At 44.6% G+C, this 23,057-nt stretch overlaps 1 protein-coding gene across 2 annotated transcripts; it reads left to right on the forward strand.

The window, feature by feature from the left end:
* Nucleotides 1–319: 319 nt before the first annotated feature.
* On the forward strand, nucleotides 320–21,339 carry setd1a (SET domain containing 1A, histone lysine methyltransferase). 2 transcript variants are annotated; one of them, XM_034538545.1, is made up of 21 exons: nucleotides 320–386; nucleotides 1,384–1,528; nucleotides 1,994–2,092; nucleotides 2,180–2,450; nucleotides 3,074–3,216; nucleotides 3,308–3,558; nucleotides 4,089–5,796; nucleotides 6,469–7,452; nucleotides 7,929–8,096; nucleotides 8,537–8,621; nucleotides 8,703–8,845; nucleotides 9,108–9,138; nucleotides 9,237–9,426; nucleotides 9,529–9,572; nucleotides 9,707–11,016; nucleotides 12,385–12,736; nucleotides 12,910–13,091; nucleotides 16,054–16,164; nucleotides 17,466–17,585; nucleotides 17,978–18,115; nucleotides 19,260–21,339. In XM_034538545.1, exons 2-21 carry the CDS (start codon nucleotides 1,391–1,393, stop codon nucleotides 19,431–19,433), a joined length of 6,642 nt encoding a protein of 2,213 aa, XP_034394436.1. In that variant the 5' UTR covers nucleotides 320–386; nucleotides 1,384–1,390; the 3' UTR covers nucleotides 19,434–21,339. The 2 variants fall into 2 exon arrangements, with proteins under 2 accessions (XP_034394436.1, XP_034394435.1); XM_034538544.1 differs by lacking the exon at nucleotides 320–386 and having other exon boundaries at nucleotides 393–1,528.
* The last annotated feature ends 1,718 nt before the right edge of the window (nucleotides 21,340–23,057 follow it).

A 23,057-nucleotide genomic window follows, 5' to 3' on the forward strand; every position in this document is an offset into this window, starting at 1 on the left:
TAAGATTAGATTAAATGCTTAAAGTAGTTGTTGATAATACTTACAACTATGCACCACTTTGTTTAGAAATATGATCAAATTAGTTTGCGTTTGCCGAGTTGTCGCCAATGCCAAATCGACCGGTAGGGGGCGCTTTGGTCACTTCCCCGGGCTTGGGTTGGTATGCGCAGATTCCAATATATTTTTCTAACTGTAAAAAAAAGTCCATTAATAAAATTAAGAGGTTTATTACTACGAAATGTTTTTTTAATTTTAATAATTTGCACACTGTTCCTCCATGTTGTGACTTTTTTTTTTTAATCTACTAACCGCGGTTGCAGAAAGTGCTGGTCAGGAATCGTAGGCTGCATTCGCATACACTGATGGAGAACAGGCGAGGCTTTCAGGTTGGTTACGCGATGGCCGCTCGCTCCACAATATAGGGATTTTAGAGCGAAAACAATGGCTTCTCCGGTCGGAAATGCGTTTTGTTGTTTGGACTAAGTACCGGAATGATAGCGGAATCGTTTTAGCTCGTCGGTTTTGCTTTCGCGCCCGATCGGAGACGTCTCTTTTCTGTTCGGGTCTCAGTGTTTTTCTTGTTCGTCTCCCGGGCCTGGATGTAGCTGCCTACTCTGTAGCGGCGGGCTGCTACTTTCGGATGAGCGGGCAGTAGCGCCCGAAGAGGTGGGGTCTGAATTTAGGCGGACTGGAGTTCAAAACAAGTCAACAGAGCTTGTAAAACCGGTGCATGACTGGATTTCCACAGATTACATGTTACAGTTGAGGGCGGAGGAGGGGCAACACGAGCAGAGTTTGCCTCCTAACTTGGTGTTCTTGCTAGTTAGCATTAGCCAACGGCGGCGTTAACTTGCTAAAGCGAGAAGGCGCAAGTAATTTAACATTGCGGAACGTTATCTCACGCGGAAGCTGCCGATTATGTTGCTCGCGCGGAAAAGTTGGTCCCCCGATTTATTGCGCGTTTAACGTCAACTCCGCTCCGACGTCGGAAATCATAGTTTCTTTGCAATTTGTTGGTGCAGCTAGCGTGTTGCTAACTGAACTAACTGGTCAGTGACGTAACGCGGGTCATTGTTTTGACAGCACGCAGCATCTTAGTCCCGATTATTAACCCTCCTGGTGTGTGTTTTTTTTGCGTGCTGCGTCTAGAATATCGCTGTTAGCAGATAGTGGTCAGAAAAAGTTGGTGTTCTGCTAACTGATGTGACGCAGCTGCTCGTTCTGTGACAGTGAACCTGCTGCCAACGGACACACATACTTTAGCTGTAATTACTGCAGCATTTCTCATCAGCGCGTCTCGCTCTTGTCGTGATCTCAACCCCCACTCCCCTAAAACAGTAGCTGCTGCATTGTGTGAACTCATGGCTGTCCTCTGACACTCAGCTGTAGGATGGATCCAGACGGTGGGGCAGATTCACAAAAAGCTGTCAGTCTGCAGTGGGAGAGCTACAAACTCGTCCAGGACCCAGCCACGCGACGGGTTGCACAGAAGATCTACAGATACGATGGAGTGCATTTCAGTGTGCCAGTGAGTTCATGACCATGTTTTTACTCTCTGTAGTGTGTGTCTAAGATTATATATTTGAACTTCAACCTGTGTGATTCAAGCTATGATAAAACTGTATTAATCCTGAGGGAAATTGTTGTGCAGCCGTTTAAATACAGAGTGGTAGAGCGTTTACATATATTGAAAATAAACAAAATATAAAGCATCAGTGAGGTGCAAAAAACAAAAGTGCACAATGCCAGACATGTAAACAGTGTATGTAAAGATAAGTCTCACGGATATAACGGAAAGGTGCAATTCAATATGTAAACATGCCACAAAGTTAACAGCGAGGGTCCTGAAATCTAAACGGATAACCCAAACAGAGCTATAGGAGGCTGGAGCCCATTCAGCTCCTCATGTCTCTGCTGGCTGTCTTTCAGTGTGAGGTAAAGACGTTGTAAAGTTTGTTTGCCACAGGAATTAATCTAATCTTTATTTTCCCAGGACTCTGGATTTCCTCCCGTGGGTGAATTGCGGGACCCTAGACCCCGGAGACTGTGGTCCAGGTATGCAGAACTGTCCCTGCCAGTGCCGAAGTTGAAGGTGAGATTAGCTAGTTAACATTCATTTCACACATCCTTGCAGCTTCTGCAGCTTCTTTTCCCTGATGTTGTGTTATTTTCTTCACAGCTTGATGAGTTCTATGTGGGTCCCATACCCTTAAAGGAGGTGACCTTTGCCAGACTCAATGACAATATCAAGGAGCCTTTCTTGGCAGAGATGTGTGCCAAGTTTGGTGAGGTGGAGGAGATGGAGATCCTGTTTCACCCCAAGACCAGGAAGCACTTGGGCCTGGCCAGGGTGTTGTTTACCAGCACCAGAGGAGCCAAGGACACAGTCAAGCAACTGCACAACACTTCTGTCATGGGAAACATCATTCATGCACAGCTGGATATAAAAGGTACGCTAAACGCCTCATCTGAGGCCTCTCTAAAGGATGAGCTAGTTGTTAGTTATCACTGTGATTATTCAGACAATTTTAGGTGACCTTTCTAGCAATGTGACAAATAATAAACGTGTCGTGCAGTTGAGATTTTGGTTCATAAACGTGTTTGTTTCTATCAAAACACATTGACACACTCTGGCGTTACATTTGTAAATTCAAGTCACCCAGTGTAAAAAAAAAATACAACAAATTTGTATAGTGCACATTGAACCACAAAGCGCAATGTTTGTACTCTGTACCTTGATCTGTATTCATATAGTTGTACATGGTAATGCACAGAGATATATAGGGCCAGCTTATGAGAATACTTTTATTTGCAGTCCTTATATTTGCACCGTTGGAGCGGTACGTGAAATCACTTCTTGTCCAAACCTCGCACAAACATGGACTAAAATCTGTCAACTGGCTTTTGGGATGTCCTGCTTAACTAACCAAGAACATACATTAGCTGGCTCTTGGTGGAGACGGTTAAACCTAATGGAGTTTTTCATGAAGACGTAGATGCCATTTATGTCTGTGGTGAGCTCATTTAACAGCCCTGTATTTGTTTTTCTGTGGCCTTTTGTTGATCTATCCAGGCCAGCAGAGGCACAAGTATTACGACCTGATGGTAAACGGGTCCTACACTCCTCAGACTGTGCCCCTGGGAGGCAAGGCTTTGACAGAGAGGCTCCAGCCTCAGGCCCCAACACAGCCACAGCCACAACCACAGCCTGACACGGTATTGATTCAGTAAAATTGTCACTTCACAAACTTAATGACGATCCAAGCTTAATAACTTGATCAAATGTATATGTCCCTTTTCTCCACAGTCAACAGAAATCAGACGGAGGCTCTCCAGTGATCTTGCGGTTTTGGCTGCAGGGGTACAGGCCCTCACATCTGGAAGCGCCACCCCTTGCTCTGGGGATACTGGTTTCAGTGATCAGCGTCTGGACACGCCCCCCTCCTCCATCGCAGGCCCCTTCACACCAGGCTCCTCTGCTTCCTCTCAGGGAGGAACGCCTTACAGCTCCAGATCTGGGACTCCTTTCTCACAAGACTCGGGCTTCACTGGCACCAGGTTGGTTGTTACTATTTGACAGAGTTTTATGTAAAATGTGCACCTCTGCTTTGGTGATGTCGTTGTCCTATACCTCCCTCAGTCAAGGCGGAGACACTCAACATATTTATCCGAGACCTCAAGAAATATTTTCACAAATCATTTGTTATTTATTCATCATTGTTGCTTTAATAATTGCAATTATTCTACCGTGTAAAATTTAGCTATAACTCTTCATACCTTATCTGCAAATTTGTACACCGCTCTCATCGTCCATTTGTGGTATTTGAATAGAATTTATCTGAACTCTCACAGCAAGAGTGCACACATTTTTGCCACCCTTTCATAATGAGTATTTTAATATACTGGTACAACATTCATGCTCACTGCTGGGTGAACATAAATTGCTAAAGTTACATTAGGTGAGTACAGTTGTGCTTTTGATCCTTCAGCAGAACTGGCATCGGTGGAAGAGTTGCAGTCACAGATTTTGTGAATATCAGTCATGATTGGGTACACAAGTTTTAAAATACTTTATTTGCGTCTTGCAGGAATACTGGCTACAACACTGGCACTTTGGGCAGCGGCTACCCTCCCCAGGATATGCTACCTTCCTCCTCCTCGTCCTCTGCAGTCTCTTCTACTGTCGGAGGATACAAAGTGTCTCGCTACTCGGAGGATGCACAGGAACCTTCAGTGTATCACCGAGGTCGCCCCATGTACCCCCCGAATACATCGTTCCGTCCCAACGAGCCGCCCTGCTACCCCCCATACCCTAATGTTGGAGGGCCCGGGCCACACATAGCGCACCACTCCACGATGCCTCCGCCACCTCTTGCCGCCCAATTTGACCCGCCCCCAATGTCAGACAGGGACCGCAACCGCGACAGAGACTCAGGGGGGCGCTACGGGGCGGCAGGGATCAGCTCCAGAAGGTCATCGTACCACCACCAGCAAGACACAAACTCTTCCACAAAGTACCATTCCCACCACTCGCATCACCACTCGGATCGCAGGGAGGACAGGGGGTACCGGCGAGACAGCCTGGGCGCCCGATCAGGTGACCACGGCCACCAGAGACACCGCAACCATCACCATTCTCACAACCACCATGGCGGCAGCAGCAGCAGCCGCAGGAGGAGCAGCCATGACCCTGACAGAGATCGAGACAGAGACCGAGATAGGGACAGAGACAGTGACTACTCCAACAGCTCTGACCCCAGATACAATTCCAATTCCTACCGCTCTTCCTCGAACAGCATGTCTCCTCCCCCCTCATCTTACTCCGCCTTTTCCTCCTCCAAAGAGCCTGCCCCAGCCCCCCCTCAGGGATTAGATGCTTCCGCTCGTCTAGGGGGCACAAGTCTCGCAGAGAGGGGTTCTCTGCCTCCGGTAGGTGCTGACAAAGACTACCACGCTGGTCACCACAGCGCCCTGCCTCCACCTCCCCCACCGCCTCCCCCACTACCGCCAGCTTCAGTCATCGCAGCGGCTGTAGCTGAGACACTTGGAACACTGGACTTCAACCAGGATAGTCCGGCCCGCGAAGAGCAGTGGACGAAGCCCAAGCGTCGTCCCAGCACCCCGCCCGTGCCGCCGAAGACACCCCCGCCTTCCTCCCCGCCCCTCCCTTCCATTGCTTCTTCCTCTACTTCCCCTTCCTCTACCTCCCTCCCCCACCATCTTCCCTCCTCCTCCAGCTCCCCGCCACCCCCTCAGCGTGACTCTTCTTCCCCAGAGCCGGACTCCACCAATGAGAGTTTACCGTTCGTCTACCACAGCAGCAGCCTCGACTCTCGTATTGAGATGCTCCTAAAGGAACAAAAGGCTAAGTTCTCTTTCCTGGCTTCTGATGAGGAAGACGAGGAAGATAGGAAGGAGGAGAAGCAGAGGGGCGTACGTGGGGAAGGAGGAGAGCGAAGAGGCGGGTCAGGTGACACAACAGGGGAGCACACAAGTGGTACTCAGGTGGGAGACAATGGGGAGAAGGACTACAGAAGGAAAGGGGACAGAGACAAAGATGGGCACAGAGGAAGGAAACGGGGGAAGGGGGGAGATGGAAGGAAGAGTCCCACTGTACTTACAGCGACTATACCATCCTCTTCCTCCTACTCTTCCCACAATATTTCTCCAGAGGAACCCCAGCCCCAGGTTGTTGCTGGGACTGGAGCTTTGCTGGAAGAATCTTCACAAGCTGGATCTGCTGACGCACAGAGCAGGACAGGAGCACACACACCGCCGTACAATGGACAGAGTCAGGTAAGATCAGCAGCATGGAATGAAGCCAAAAGTTCAGACTGACAAATCGACGCTCATAGTTCTCAATTTGTTATCAAGTGGTGCTGAACAATGCTCATGTTTAAGTAGCAAAAAGGTGTCTTATTATTTTTTTCAAGGGAGTTGTAACATTTTGGTAAAAGCAACCCAAAAATAATCTGTAGAATGGTTCATGTATGGCCCGTGTGCAGCATTTTGGGGGATCTATTAGCAGAAATATCATTTATTAATGTGTTTTCATTAGTGTCAACTGAAACTAAGAATCATTGTCTTTTTGATAGCTTAGAATGAGCCTAAAATATCTATAGAGGGAGCAGGTCCTATTCACAGACCCAATGTTGCACCGTCATGTTTTTACAGTAGCCAAGAACAGACAAACCAAACACTGACTCTAGAGAAAGCCTTTTACGTTTCCTGAAGGATAGAAGAAATAACTTTGGTACACAGAAAAACCAAAAGATGGTTAACCTCCTGTGCACAAACACATTTTACTGTGTTGTTTGTTTCTGTGGTTACTGGATTCATATATCCACAGTACACTTCCTGAATCTGTGCTATTGAGTTGCAGACCCTCTTTTTGAAATTGTGGTTATCACTGTTAATGGTGGGGAAACACTTTGCCAACTTAACGCAATAAACTCTGTTTTCTTTCAGTCCTCCCCTCACTCCTCAGGGGAAGACATGGAGATCTCAGATGAGGAGGAGGAGGAGACTACCATAACAACGGTGACCATCCACCAGCCCTCTGTCACCTCCGGTTCCTCACCCTCTTCATCCCAGGTGGCCATGCCTTCACAAACAACGGACCCCTCATCTTCGCCCCCACCCATCTCTGATTCTGCACAGCACTTTGGCACATCCATGCACCCTCCCATACCTTCCTACCCTCCTCATTTGCCTCTTCCCCCTGGTTACTCCCTCCAGCCCCTGCCTCCCCCTGGAATCCCTCCCTTGCCCCACATGGAGCTCCACCCTGAGTATCCTCCCATGCCCCACCACATGTATGACTATGCCACATCCATGGAGCTGATGAACCAGTACAGCGGTGGAGCTCCTATGTCTTTCCAAATGCAGACCCACATGCTAAGTCGCCTCCACCAGCTGCGCTTGTCGTCAGCCAGCGACAGCCCAGGTCCTGGAGAGGCAGCCACCGCAGACTATACCTCCTACCATCTCCACACAATGCCCCCACCTCACACACACCACCCCTACATGGACCAAGAGGGGAGCGGGGCGGGTGCGCCCTATGACCAGGACCACTGCTACATGCCCCACCACATGTCCTACGCCTACCCTGACCCCCACAGCACTCAGATACCACCCCCTCCACACCATGGCATCCCGCCTCCTCACACTGGCTGGCCGCCACATGTCATACAGCAACATTACCCCTCTTACATGCCCCCTCCTGGCTATGGCACCATGCTGCCCGGGGAGGGAGACGAGTACAGTGCTCCAGGGGAGGAAATGCCCATGTTGGCGGAGAATCCGCATGAAGCCACAGTGCAGATGGTCTTGGGCACTCTGATCCAGGAAATGAAGAACATCATGCAGAGGGACCTGAACCGCAAAATGGTGGAGAACGTTGCCTTTGCGACTTTTGACGAGTGGTGGGAGAGGAAAGAGACCAAGGCCAAGGTAAGGAAGACGCTGGTGCGGGTAACATTTTTAAACTTGCAGCTTTGTTTTTTGTGTGACGGTAAGAAATACTGCATCATTCACTTGGCCTCCATGCCGGCGACACCCGCCGCCAGAGGCACAAAGTTATCTGGTTGTCCATAATATAATACCACAGCGAGGCGCTAATTCTAGTTACGAGGTTGATTCATTAAACTCTGACTAAAGTCCTTTGCCTAAAGCTTATTCTGTGATCAGATTAAACACATGCAAAGGCATTGTTACCACAAATAAAAAGATAATCTATCAGGATCTCGCTGCCTCTTAAACGAGCCAGGGGATGTGTTGCTTTCCAAAGCTGCCATTTACTTTTACCTCTTGATAGCCGTTTGATTTGTCTTCCTCGTTCTCCGTAGCAAGATGATGCTCCTTACCACATTGATCAGGAAACTGTTATACTGAAAAGGGGAATAAATACAATTGTTTTGCTCCTCCAGCCTTTCCAGACAATGGTCAGAGGGGTGTCTGCCTTACGGGACGAAGAGAAAAAAGAGGAAAAGGTCAACCGTCCTCGGGAGCCTCTCACGTCTCTTGTGGATTGGGCAAAGAGCGGTGGCGTGGAGGGATTGTCTCTTCGAGGAGCACTACGACTGCCTTCCTTCAAGGTAAAAGCACCACGCTGCCGCAGGTCTCCATGTTCAACAGATCACACTGTGATTGGATCAACACCTCAGACTACATACGAACAGTTAATCACTTGATCGATCGACCACGATGAAAACAAAACACATTTAACAGAGTGAGATACGGTCCTGTAACTCGGTGCATTGTGAGAGAAAATGTACATGCATTATTTCATTGTCAGTGTTTTATTATGCACATATACAATACAATTTCAGTTTTCCTTCAAAGAAAAGGTTGTGTATGCTGTCAGTTATAGTTATTAGAAGGTAAGGCAATCAGAATCGTCAAAATAGCTGGTCTAGCCTAACAAATAATATGGGAATGCTTATTGTAGCTGTCAAAAAGTACCAAACCGTAAAAGTCCATCCTTGGCTGTGTGTCATTGGTTTCTAAAACATTCTGTTGGTGTCTTCTTGTCCAGGTGAAGAGGAAAGAACCTCAGGAGCTTGAAGAGGGAGACATGAAACGGCCGCGACCCTCAATCCCACCAGACGAGGATGACGAAGGTTTGCTGATGTTGATGATTTTAACAGAAACGTTGCATTTATAGGCCGGCTGTGTAATAACTCTTAATCTGGTGTTTCCAGCTGCTGAGGGCAGAATGCCAGAGGCCAACAGACATGGAGCTGAAAGGGACAACAAGAGGAGGAAAAAGAAGCCAAGAAATCGTAAACCTTGGGAGCTCGGCAGTGAGGGAGAGGAAACATCTGATGGCTCCTCAACTGAAAAGGTGCGTTTGTGCTGTTTTATTGTCTTTTTTTATTTAAATTTTAAAGAACAACAAAATACAACATAAAGTTAAGAACAATAACTCACACAACTTAGGTGCATAAATGAGTCCATCTTAACATATTTTGGTGCGCATTTATGTAAATAGTTGGATATTTCATTTTTTTGCGTTTGTTCAGAATTGTGTTCTTGCTCATATTGATTGCTAGATGGCAGCATTTCACTGTGATCTTTTAGTGTTTTAACTACGTTTTTATTTGTAGGAGGATGAAGAAAGTGAAAAGGAGTCTGATGGTAAATTTCATCCCATAATCTTAATTACTATATCTGTATTTATTATGTTTACTTTGAGTTAAGGCAGTAATGATACCAAATATCTTTATTTTTTTTAGATGATGCCCTTAGTGTTGATAGTGATGATGAGAGCCTCTCTTCGTCCTCTGAGGGCTCTTCCTCCTCAGCCTCCTCATCTTCGTCTTCCTCTGAAGATGAGGATGAAGAGGAAGGAGAGAGGGCTGGGAGTGAAGGGCTAGACACCATGGATGAGTCGACCGTGGACAGCACAACCGAGAAAGATGCCAGGTATGAAGTTTTGGGGTGTTGCTCATAAATTAGTAACTATGTTAACCTTTTATTGTGTTTGTCATTATTGCTGAATTCAATTTTTTCTTCTGTTTACCTCAGGGAAAATAATGCATCTGCTGTTTCAAAGGCAGAGGTCAAAACAGGTTAGTTCTCATCAACATCATTATGAAATGCAAAAATAAACCACAAAGACATTAAAGGAAGATCTTGACTTTATCTAAACAGCTGCTTTGCTAAGTTTGGATCAGTCTTTTAAAACTCTCATATTTTCTCTCAGATGAAGCCAAGGACAACAAGGCAGATACAACAGCAGCACCGAACAAACGTCCTCCATCGCCCCCATACCCACGTCCTTCGTCCCCTATTGTTCTGGTTCCCCCCCTTAAGAAACGCAGGAAGACTGTCTCATTCTCCACAGGCGAGATCGACAGCAAAACGCAGCTGCCGACTGCATCGTTATCTCCATCTCCCTCTCCCTCTCAACTGGCGGGTGAATCTCCCCTCCTCTCCCCATGCAGGCCTCCAGAGTCCCCCGTTGCTTCTTCCCCATCCCCCTCGGCTCGTCCCACTCAGGGCATCCAACTGCTTCCCTTTGCCTCCAAACCAGGTGAAGGCAATGCCCTCATTGTGCCCCCATCTGGACGAATTCAAGATTTGGATGAGTCCAAAAGAGGACTTCCTGTTTCTCCTCAGATCACCCCGGTCAAATCTCCTGGAAAACGGGCTGCAGGCAAAGACTCTCCCAAATCTCCCGTCCCTCCTGTCATGGTGTGCCGCACTGTGCAGAACCTGCCGTTGGACCACGCTTCTATGTGCAGGATGGCCTTCGAGGAGGCCCCTCCTCCACCTCCCATCAACAAACGGTCCAGAGGCAGGCCTCGGACGACCAGCTTGTCTGCGTCGTCCTGTCACTCCCTCAGAGAGGAAGACGAGGATGAGGAAGAAAGAGAGCAGAGGTTGAGACTCAGAGAGCAGCTGGGGGCTACGAGCCTCCTGCAGCTAGCCTCGGCTACAACCGCTGACCTGTCTGTGTTGGCGGACGTAGCCCTGAAAATGGACCCTGACGCTGGGGACTCGGAAGAGACGGAGACATCGGATGAGGCAGAGGAGCAGAAGATGGAGGAAGATCTCTTCTCTCCAGAGTCACTGGCCCTGGTTATGAGCCAAGAGGGTGTTATTGTCCGCATGGAGCACAACTACTGCAAAACCCCTGTTATCCCAGTACCATCTGGTACCAAAAGGACTTCCTCCAAACAGGACTCTTCTGTCTTACTCCCAGCAGACCTCAACTCTATTTCTGGAGTTCTTGAAGCGCCAGAGGAGGTCATCGGTGAGGCGCTACCTTCCAGAGGAGATACAGGAGAATACTTATCTGCAATGGGGGTGCTTTGTGAGTCTGAGGATGCGGGCCAGGCTGCATCTCTACCTCCATCGTCAAAGAAGAAGATGGTTGTCGGCAAAGGTTTCGAACTTGAAAAGGACAACAGCAAAAAGAGGAGAAGAAAAGACAAGGAGAACCTCGAGGTTCATCTCGCACAAAAACCGAAGGAGCAGCCCGGCAAGAAACAGAGGAAGCGGAAACTAGAGGTGCGTAGGACTTCTGCTTTGTTCCTGTAAATGTTTGTGGAGTCTTAACCATAAACAGTGTGAACAATATGCCTCAATGTGTGTGTGTGACACACCAGAGATGTGACTCATCTGTCGGTCCAGGTTCAGCTTTATGTTATAATGGCACGCTATTTTTTTGGTAATTTCGTCAGGGTTTTTTGCACAGGAAATAAATTACTTCCTGTGTCTCATACATGCCCAACAACTCCCTTCTATATGTAATTAAATGATTGGGCTTATAGTCAATGGGAAGATCAACATGCTGCAGAACTACAGTATAATTGGAGGTAAAAAAAAGAAGTAAAAACTTGGTATTGCGGGCATTGTATTCATTATGGATTCTGGCCAGTGAAAGTTTTTTTTATGGAGCAGGCAGAAATGTTCTCCTCTCGACAACAATAACAGTCTTTACAGACCGGCTGACGATGACTCTGTGTTTTATGTGTTCAGTTGGTGTGATGTCACCAGCACCTGTCTATGCATGTATACTTGTCGAGTGACTTTTCCCTCTCGCATGCCAGGCTAATTGTGACTGAGCCGTTTGCTTCTCAAAAAACATGTAGACGTTTTTCTTGTTTTTTGCGAGTCGATTTTCAATTAATTTCTGCAAAACAAACTGATCAATACGTTTCATCTGCTAAACTAAGTCAGTCTGATCCTGAAGCAACTCTTCTCTTGTGATTTGTTGAGTAAAAAGATGATGAAACGCTATTGCACTTATTTGAATGTTTGGTAATAACAGGACCTGTGCTTGTGTCCCATGAAAAGAATGTTATATCTCATAAAACGTGTAATGACCCTGTGTGTGTATGTATGTGTGTGTGTATGTATGTGTATATATATATATATATATATATATATATATATATATATAGGGTATATACATACATACATACATTTAAGTTAATCTGTCAAAATGTGAATAACTCAGTTGACAATATGTAGTCTTTCAGATTACTGTAATAGTCCAATAGTACCCACTTAGTGTTGCCAACGGTTTTCCAATTAAAGTAGTTGCTGAATCTCGCAAGACAGCAGTCAACTCGTCTCCACTGACCCGTAAAGTACTTACAGCTGTCAGGCGAGCAGCATGTGGAGACTCTGGTGTCGAGCAATGTGTGCAGACCGGTAGACGAGCTGGTAGCCCGTCCAATCATTTCACAGATACCTGAAATGCACCGTAACCCTGGCTTTAATGTGCACAAGATGGGAAACAAACTAGAAACTAAGAGGCAACAATGGATGATTAAAACGTAACTGCATGTGTGAACACACAGCCTCAGTGCTTGTCCTTAAATGTGTTCAGTCACCGTTCATTGGAAGTGACATTCCTCTTCCTCTGTGCAGGACTCTGAGGAAGATGTGGACGTGGAGGAGCTTGAGTCCGGGGAGCTGTCCAGCTCCGACACAGAGGACGAGATGGCTGATGACTTGAGGAAGAGTGAGCGCCTCTTTCTGCAGGAGGCGGGGGTGACATCATCCCAGCGCTGGCCAAAACCCATCCCAGCCGCACCCGAGCTACCGGCCAAGAAGTTCGACAACCGCAGTGAGTTTGAGCAGATGACCATCCTGTATGACATCTGGAACTCCGGTCTGGACGGCGAAGACTTGAGTTTGCTGAGGAAGACTTACGAGAAGCTGCTCCAGGACAACCACAGCTCTGACTGGCTCAATGATACTCACTGGGTCAGCCACACTGATATCCTTTTCAGAGACTGACCTGCATTAAACACGTGTGTGAAATTACCTTTTAAAATGTCCAAACATCCTCTGCCTGTTTTCAATCAATAAGTAGCTACAAAACATGATTTTTTTTGTCTGTTCATTTCACTGTGTGGTTTCCTGCTATTGTCCTTGACCTTTGAGCTGCACTTACCAATTTGCCAAACCCTCGGCGGAAGAAGAAGAATGCAGGAGGACAGCTTCGTGAGCATGTGACCGGTTGTGCCAGGAGTGAGGGCTACTATGCCATCAGCCGCAAGGAGAAGGACGTCTACCTGGACCTGGACCTGCCCGAGCAAGTCATACGGGAGGTGGAGAATGTCGACAGCTCGGTAAGCATGCTCCCAATTCCATTCTCTGGATCTGTGATCCTGAGTTGTAGAGCGCTGCAGAATGAGTCCCAAAATCCAGAAAGCACCTCCAGTTCCCTTGTCTGAAAGTCAACGCTGAAGAGATTTTCACGTTCTATCTTGTGAATTCTGAATATTTTTACCCTTATTGAAAAGCGTTTGCTATAAGGCGCCATCAAGCCATCATCTACTCACTAGTCTGATTTTATAGCAGCATTGTGTCGATACTCCAATCGGTGCTGATGGTAATCTGGTCCACTGGAAAAATGAATACCATGTAGCTGCTATGTTGAGTATGCGAGTGAGAAAGCTGATCTCTCCTGCTACTGAGTGAATGTCCGCTGTGCCTACATGTACCATGGTCAATTTTTGCTACACTGAACTCTCAAAACATCAATGAAGGTAATTTTACATTGACCAAAAAAGAAGTTCTGTCCCAGTGAGGAGGAAAACCTTTATGCTCCGTTCACACCAAAAGCGTAGATCCCGTGCAAAGTCAATGCACAGACGCAAATGGTTGCGAATGACGCAAATAGACCGAAGTGAAAAATGTGCCTCATTCGCCAAAGTTTAAATATTTCACGGAAAATTCGCCCGACGCTGAGTTGTGAAAGCCAATCGGCTTTGTGATCACGGACGGAGTGCCGTTGGTGAATCTAACTGGCTGCTGCTACTCTCGTAGCACTGTAAGCGGCAGTTATCCAGACGTAGTCGGTGAAAGTCACCGAGCTGTGTGAGCCTACGGGTTATGTATAAATATATATGATATTAATGTTATGAACCCAAACACAAGGGCGTTTGATGTTCTGACGTCTGTGGGATGTCCACAACAAGTATAAAGCAGAAATAGTGGATATTTCTTCCATGGCGGATGGAGTAAAGACACAGAGATAAGCCCCCCCCCCCCCCCACCCCATGGAAATGTAACACAAGCGACAAGATCAGCGCCGTGTTTAAGCGACATCGCTCCTCACAGAAGCACTCTGTAGTTCTTCCGAGTACATTATTGTCACGTCATTGTGCTGAGGGGAAACACAAAAGATGTCGCAGAACATCAGTAACAACTGCCGCCGTTTTCACACTGTATACTTGACTTGGATAGGTGGACATACAATACGACTTTTTGACAGTTACTCTGAAAGAAAGAGGAGTTTGATTGTGTTGAAACTCTCAAAAAGAAATCCAAGCGTGGTTCCAGATGACCACGCTGTGGAAAGAATGATGTTCTCCCCCTCAGTGCTGGCTCCGTAGACAAACTTCAGGAGGTCTAGAAGTTGCTTAATATGATTATTATACTGATCGTTTATGTGAGGTTTGATACCCCTCAGGAAGTCAACTAAATGCATTCTGCCAGCAGCTTTTTGGCTCAGATTACCTGTAAATTTGGGGGTAATAAGTGTGTTTCCAAAGGAGAGGGATGTTTTATAGATGTCCAGAACAGTGATGTGTCTTTTTTCAAATACCGGATCACCACAAAGCACAATGTAGTCGAGTCTAGAAGTTTTGGACATTTTATATTGTCGTCATATCAAAGAGAGGCCCGAATCTGTCTTAACGGGACAGTATAGCAGTAATCCCACAGCACCCTAAATTATTACATTTATAGAACAAAAATACAATGTTGGGGGGTAAAGAGGTTATAAAATATGACAACAGACAGTCATTCAGTAACATCCTGGTGGTTTTTAAAACATCAAACCCACTGCGATGTATGCCAGGTGCCTCTTTAAGTTACTGTTTAGGTACTTGTCATTCTCTCACACACACAATGTTTTTATCCTTTCAACCTTCATGATTTCTGCTATTTTCAGCATTTAGTTCTTCTGTTTTCTGAAGGAAAATATCTGCTCCTCTTGCATAATGTTGGGACTTAAAGTTTATTGGGTTACGCCCTCCATATGACAGCAGATTGTTGTCAGTGAAAGTAGTACAGTTTGGATATTAAGGTCATTTGCAAGCTGCTGATAGTTTGGCGTTTTAGAGGGAAAGCCCTCACGTAGTTGTGTTGCGTTACTATGCAACACTTTCCCCAGTAATGCGTTTTCCATTTTGGCCTTGAGCTGTGGCTCAAAGACAGGTTTCACACACAATGTCGATTTTTAGTTACCCGTGGCGTATTGTTTTGATGTAACCTCTGTTTTAGAGGAACAGTAAAACTGACAAAAAGTGTATATATATTTTTTAATCAGTGTAATTGGACAGCACAGTCAGCTGGTGTGATGTCCTGATCAAAGCAGCACAGCAGCTGTCTCAGGTTCTCTTCCTGTAAGAGTAAATGTCATCAAAGCGCCGACTGTAGTGTTCTTCTTTAGGGTTCCGGTGATATGTTGGTGGTCTGTCTTTTTAATTATACAGCTGTTCAGGTTGACTGTTTTGAACTTTGAATGCCCCCCTCCTCCTCTTCAGTCAGTCAGGTTGTTGTTCAAACACTTGGCATTCGTCTGTAACGCTGCCTCAGCTATTCAAATACACATTAATTGTGAGTCTTCTTGCTTGCTATTTTTAACATTTGCAATATTTAGTTATTAGGTACATAAGGAAACTGTTTTTATGACTAACATTAAAGCATGAGCTCTAACAGCCATCGGCTACACGGTTAGTACTTGTTAGTGGGATCATTTCATTAATTTGGGCCGTTTTCTGTAATTGGTAAGAAAGAAAAAATAGCATCTTGAAAACGTCCCATCCTGTATTTGTCAGTTGTTTAATGTGTCGTACTAGACTGTAAGCAGTGATGAAGTGGCTGGGTCTAAATTTAGTGAAGCGTACAAAGGGGAAACATTTCCTCACAGACTTATCCGCCTACAAATGAACCTCACCCACACTAACATTGTTGCACTGTTTAGGGCAACGTATTTCTCTGGTTCATTCTCTTTCAGTTCAAGGCCGTGCTTTAATGTCAGTGGCCCCTTTGCAACGCTCTATTCTGTCTGTTTCCTGCCAGGGAGCCAACAGGGTCCTATCGGAGAGACGGTCAGAGCAGCGCCGCCTCCTCACCGCCATCGGCACCACGGCTGTTATGGACTCCGACCTGCTCAAACTCAACCAGCTCAAGGTGAAGACAATCTCATGTACACTCCTCAGTCGTGTTACAATCACACTTTGTTGTGTGTATTGAAGTGTGATTATGTGAGGTTCTTATCCAGAGAGTACCAGCACGGGAGAAAAGCAAAGTACTGCTGTGGACGGAGGCAACAGCTACACTCATTTTCTACAAAAAAAGTATTTTTACCTTTCAGAAAACAAGACTTACTGGTATACCACTCCCTCTATCAGTTAGTTTGTTCATATTATTGTGTGACTTTGGTCTTTTATCTTCAGTCACACAATAACACAAACAAATGTACCTATTGACCAGTAAACCCCAGTTTTTGTCAAAGGAGTCTCTTTGGTGTTGAAGAAAGCACAGATAACGGCTTCAGTTCCCCGACGTAAAGAGCTGGTTAACGCAGTAAACGTGTTCTAAATATAGCATACCCTCTAACTGATGTTTCTAAAATGCATTTGGCTGCTGCCCTCGTCTACAGCAGTACTTTACTTTGCTCATGTGCTGGTACTCCTTTCTGTCCAAACTGGCGAAGTGCCGACTGTGAGTACCTCATACAAACACACTGACCAAACATTGCGATCTCCTCCAGCTGCCCTGACAAGGTTCAGTTTTTGTCCAGCAAATCTATTGCAGTTGGAGCCACAGGAACTCAAACCCCTTTATAATATTGCATCTATCCAATAATATTATCACAACGATGCAAAAATCTAATAGGAAAACAACACCTCACTTGAAAGTGCGTGTGTGTGTGTGTGTGTGTGTGTGTGTCAGACATGTAGTTTAATCACTAGTTTTCTAACAACACCTCACTTGAAAGTACATACATGCGTGTGTGTGTGTCAGACATGTAGTTTAATCACTAGTTTTCTTACACATTAGAGCTATTTCTTGACCAACAAAAGCTGGACATGGTGCCTTTCAGGGGCGCTGTATTCAAAGTGAAGTTGCTGACCACACTTTTGAGTCGTGGACGTTATCCGTGATAAGCGTGTTCGTCAGGAAGGCGTTAATCCCTCAACGCAGGCTGCCTGTTTTCCTTAACATGTCACAGAGCTCAGCCTGTGTTGAACACACAGACAGGAAAACCGTCTCGTAGCAACAGCCTAAAGAAGGGTGGTGGTCATATTTTAGGGTGGTGGCTATTTTTCCACTGGAACAAGTCAGAATCTACTCCCTAACACATTACAAAATGCATTTACTTCAACCAGCACGAGCTTCATGAAATCCCCAAACATTTATATCTGATTTATGATCATTTGTTTTTACCGAGACCTTTGTTACAGTGAGTCCTTTTTGTTCTTATGCAGTACCGCAAAAAGAAGCTTCGCTTTGGCCGCAGCAGGATCCACGAGTGGGGCCTGTTCGCCATGGAGCCCATTGCTGCTGATGAGATGGTCATTGAGTACGTGGGTCAAAACATCAGACAGGTACTGCCTCAACCCATGCATTCAGTATATTATTAACAGTTATGTCCACTATTGCTTCTTTATTGATTAAAACTGCACCTTTTCAGACTCCTTGCTGTTGGTTTAACATCGAATCGTTGAACAAATGTGTGTGTGTGTGTGTGTGTGTGTGTGTGTGTGTGTGTGTGTGTGTGTGTGTGTGTGTGTGTGTGTGTGTGTGTGTGTGTGTGTGTGTGTGTGTGTGTGTGTGTGTGTGTGTGTGTGTGTGTGTGTGTGTGTGTGTGTGTGTGTGTGTGTGTGTGTGTGTGTGTGTGTGTGTGTGTGTGTGTGTGTGTGTGTGTGTGTGTGTGTGTGTGTGTGTGTGTGTGTGTGTGTGTGTGTGTGTGTGTGTGTGTGTGTGTGTGTGTGTGTAGATGGTGGCCGACAATCGAGAGAAGCGGTACGCGCAGCAGGGCATCGGGAGCAGCTACTTGTTCCGAGTGGACCACGACACAATTATAGATGCCACCAAGTGTGGCAACCTGGCCCGATTCATCAACCACTGCTGCACTGTGAGTCTGAACATCCTCATGCTGCGTTCACACCAAAAGTGTGGTTTATTCCCATCATTTGTTTCATTCGCGTGGCTTATCTCCGTGTATTTACTCTGTGGACACAGTTATCATTTCCGCCATCCACCATGGAAGAAATAAACACTATTCTCCTCGTGTTTGGGTTCATAACATCACCCGTAGGCCCAAACAACTCGGTGGATTACACCGACTACGTCTGGATAACTGCCGCTTTCAGCGCTTCTAGAGTAGCAGCAGCCAGTTTGAGTCACCAACGGCAGTGATAACGTGCGGAGCATCTCAACGCTGATTGGCTTTCGCAACTCAGCGTCGGGCAACTTTGGCGAATGAGGCGAATTCTTCGCTGCGCGCCGCAAATTTGCCCCATTCGTGTCTGTGCATTGAAAGATTCGCACTGCTTTTGGTGTGAACGCAGCACCTGTCCAACAAGTAGCGACTCAAAATTATACTTTGATTTGATACTCTGTGAATGAAAAGCTCATTGCCTAATTTTGTCAAATTGTTTATTATGTAAACAAAAAGAGGTCAACATATTTTAGTTTATTGCAAAACCAACATGTTGGCAACATCAAAAGAAAATAACCCAATTAAACACTCATTCTACCACTCAAATTCAACACTTTAAAGTTTGTTTTAATATCTGTCCATTACTTGTCCAAACATTTATAAGTCACTGTTAAATCCACATGAACCATATTTCCTCTTCGACATGGATTACATTCATCCCACAGCAGTTATTTTAACAGATAATAAGTAACTTTTAAAAGCTTGTTGCTGACACGCAATGTAGTATTGAAAAGTCAGTTTTATAAACAGTCTGGCGCAGTAATCACTCCATATAAAACGCATCAGGGATGCATTACATCACTTCTAGCAACTTAAAGGAGACCAATGAGGGTGAAACGGCATCACAGTTTGTTTTAACTGAATATTCTCCGGTTTGTCTCAGCTGAAAACACAAACACACACTGTGTAAAGTTTTTGGATGGTTGGACGACCGTCGTCTTGATACCCAGCCCTACTTGTTTTAAATGTGGGTCATAGCTTACAGGCTATGACATATTCTAATTAATGTCATTTTTTTTCTGGAGCTCATCATTCTCTCGTTGTTTTGTTCCTCCAGCCGAGCTGCTACGCCAAGGTGATCACCATAGAGTCCCAGAAAAAGATTGTGATCTACTCGAAGCAGGCCATCGCCGTCAATGAAGAGATCACCTACGACTACAAATTCCCTCTGGAGGATAACAAAATTCCTTGCTTGTGTGGAACAGAGAACTGCCGTGGGACACTGAACTAGCGGACGCACTTCTCTTCCTAACTTGCTAACGGACAGCTGGACCCGGGCGTCCGCCCGGTTCACCCTCCTCAGAGCGTACCTCGAAACAAAGCCACCCTCTGATTCCTCCTCCCCCTCACCTCCCCGTCCTCACAATACCCAGGAAACAGAGACACGCACACACTCTTGCACTTTTCATGCACACTTTTCATTCACTTGGGCTTTTCACAAGTGTGTGAGAGGTGTGTTGAGGGGGGCCTCTGCTTCAGCATTAGCTCTTCTGTGGCAGTATTGACTCCATCGGGCGATCTGTTCCAACCAGGAGGCTCCGTGCAGCCAGGCATGAAGGGTCTTTATATTCCCATGCCAATACCCGTTTGAAGGAAGACCCCAGAACAGAACACCAGTATTGTACTCCTACGTCAGCTCACATACTCTTACAGCCTCATTCACTCTTCCAGTGTCAAATCCCGCCCTGCACCCGCTCACCCATCCATCCGCCCACAGACGCACAGGAATATCTGACGAATTCAGGGTTTTTAAAAGCGCTTTTCAAGGGCGCACTTTTAAGATGACAACTTCAATCAATTTGGTCTTCGGTTATGCAAGATTTGAAAGTGTGACGGTAGTTTTGGAGCTTTTTAAAAATTTCATTTCATAGTGTTATATAATATTACTATTGCTGTTGTTAATGGTATTGTTATTTAGTTGCATTAGCTGTAAGTATCTTACAGTGAAATGAGCTTCAGTGTATCCACCGCCCCGTAAAACTATAATTTCTCCGATGTGCGTTACTCTCCTGATCTGCCTCAACCGTCTGGATGAGAGCAAAGTCCTTTGAACTGTTTTTAACCCACTGTGAAAATAAGTCCGTTAGGTTGTAGCTAAAAGTGTGTTTTATTTTTACATGGTTGCTGAATTTTTGTCTGCAGGATCGGCACAACAGAGAATTGGCCTGTGTTTTTTTTTTTTTTCCCCTCCAAGTTAAAGCTACGTTAACAAAAAGTCTTGTGCTGAGAACCCGTTAAGTGTTTGTCAGGATCTCTCCGCCTGTTTGTGTTTTGTTTCACGGAAGTAGATGTTGACGTTTCCTATTTCAACAGTTGGCTTCATCTTCCTCCAGCTTTTAAAAGCTTTTACCACCAAACTCTCGCAGGTCCTAGTAAAAATGTGTGGTCAGTGTTTAACTTAGTCGATCTGTGTGCGACACATGTTTTTAAAAAGCACATTTATTTGAGTTGGTCAGGTCTTTTCAAAGGTTTAGTTTTGCAATGTTTCTTTTTTACTCTGTTTTGTGGACCTTTTCAGAATGCATTAGTTTATTTGAGTGTGTGGAGTCGTTGGCCCCAAACAAAACATCCATAACCCTAAAAAATGGATCGGCTAAATGCAAACAAAAGTCCTGCTTGCGAGCTGTTTGCAGTGTCGATGTGTGAAAGGTATTCAGAGGTGTGCTGCAGACAGCAGGATGTAAATGGCCCTTGTGTTGTGTCTCTGTTTTTCAAATGGCAATGGCCGTCCAAAGTTTAACTTTCATTTTGAACTTAAAACAAGAAGACTTTTTCTTTTGTTCTCCCCCAAACAGGAGCCTGTGTAAGATAATTCTTGTTGCAATGAAAGCCTTTCAGTACAAACCAACCCTCTTTACTACAGGATAAAAAGATGAAAGGAAAAAAAAATCAAAGAAGTACATGTAAATATTGTAGAGGTGTTTTGTTTCTCGTAGAAACACACTGACTTCAAGCTGTAAATATGTTGTTCCTTTTCCTCTCTCAACGAGAAGGAATCATGTACATAACTTCCATTCATTTATTTTGTATTGTTTTTCCTTTTAATTTGATTATTTTAATATTATTTGCAATATTTCTCTTGTATTAATGCGTTGGACCCTTTATTAATGGTGCATTAAAATATTTTTTAAAATAAATGAAAACTTCATGTTTTTCTGTAACTGTCTTACTACTGTTCTGAGGTCTGAGGGTTTTGTCTCAAGTGTTTTACACGCAAGACAGGAGATACGTAAATGACTTGCTGATAAAATGCAGGAAGTTGCATAGAGGAAACTAACGTTTCCTCCTTGAAAAGTTGACATCAGCTCCTGAAATGCACCTGCAACTTCGATATTTCCTGTTTAGAGAAAACAAGAGAGGAAGTGCTGAAATCTGTCCGATGACATGGAACACGTCTCCAGATGATGAAACATGGCGATCTGTCTAAGCTCACAGCGCAGGTGTTGACCGAGTTTAAAATACGATCCCTCCATCTGGCTGATAAACATTTGGCCTTTGTTCTGGGTAAATGAGCTGTGACTTGTATTGTCAAGGTGCACGTATGTTTTACCAGAACTGAGCTGACCTGGAAATAAGCACCCTACTTTTTCATGCTTCGTTTATTGGCTCTTTCTTCATTTTGAATAAACGGAACAAATTCACACTAATACCTATTATTTTATCAGTAAAAGGAGGATATTTATTTATTTATAAATATATATTTATATTTTTATATATTTATAAATATTTTTTTTTATATATATATATATAAACACACCCAATATAGAAATGTATATATAAACACATGTATGCATACAGATACCAAAATGATATAAACTAATCTGAAGTGTGCAGTTCAGTCTTCATCTTCTCATTACTAAAGTTATTACTGCATGTATTACATACATTTCCAGCTAGTAAAGAGAAAATGTATTTCACAACCTCTTGTGTGTTGACTATTAATCACATAATAATGTGTTATAATAATGTGTTATAACTGATTATAATGCATTATAATAAGATTGTAATGTATTATAACACTCGTCAAAATGTTACAGAAACTCCTCTGATTTTAAACAGAAAGTATGATTCCAGGTCTGAGGGAGAATTACTGCATATGGGAGTTTGTTTAATAAAGCATGTTGTTCCAGAGGGAACTACTCAAAGTCTGATAAGCGGATGAAACTGAATCTAATGTACTTTGATCGTCCTTGGTTAATGTGTGACCTGATGGGGTGTAATGGCCTTGACAGTTTCACAGACTCAAAGCAACTCATATATGGAGTTAAATCAGGATGTCTGTCATTACATTTAGTGGAAATATGTATTCTTTCAAAACCCAAGGTCCATATCAATCAATGGAGAAAGTATTTTGTGTTGAAATAACAAACATGTTACTTTCACAGCTCGGAACTTCTTGGCCCTTAAATGTGTGTAGGTATATTATTATTATTATTATTATTATTATTATTATTATCATTATATAGTTTATTTTCAAATTATACAACTTTTTTCAAACCATAGAGCCCTTGAACCTTATAAAATAATGTGTTTCCTCATATTAATAACTTGTTTTCATAAGTTAACAACTCACCACAATATAATAAGAGAGGGTGATTGGCTGCAATCTGCCGTCCCTTCAGGGCTTGTTCGCTTCAGGCACACTGAAGCGAGCAAGAAAGATTGTGGACGACCGCTCTCACCCTGGATAAGAACTGTTTGAGTCCCTTCCCTCTGGCAGGAGGCTAAGGTCCATCAGGACCAAGACACAGTTTAAAGTACTGTTACCTGTTAGTCTGTGCACTTTATTTTATATTCTTCTGTACATGTAATATGTTTAAATTATTGCACTGTGTTGATTGCTGTTGATTGTTTA

The sequence above is a fragment of the Cyclopterus lumpus genome, chromosome 8 (assembly GCF_009769545.1).
Source record: "Cyclopterus lumpus isolate fCycLum1 chromosome 8, fCycLum1.pri, whole genome shotgun sequence".
Classification (NCBI taxonomy): domain Eukaryota; kingdom Metazoa; phylum Chordata; class Actinopteri; order Perciformes; family Cyclopteridae; genus Cyclopterus; species Cyclopterus lumpus.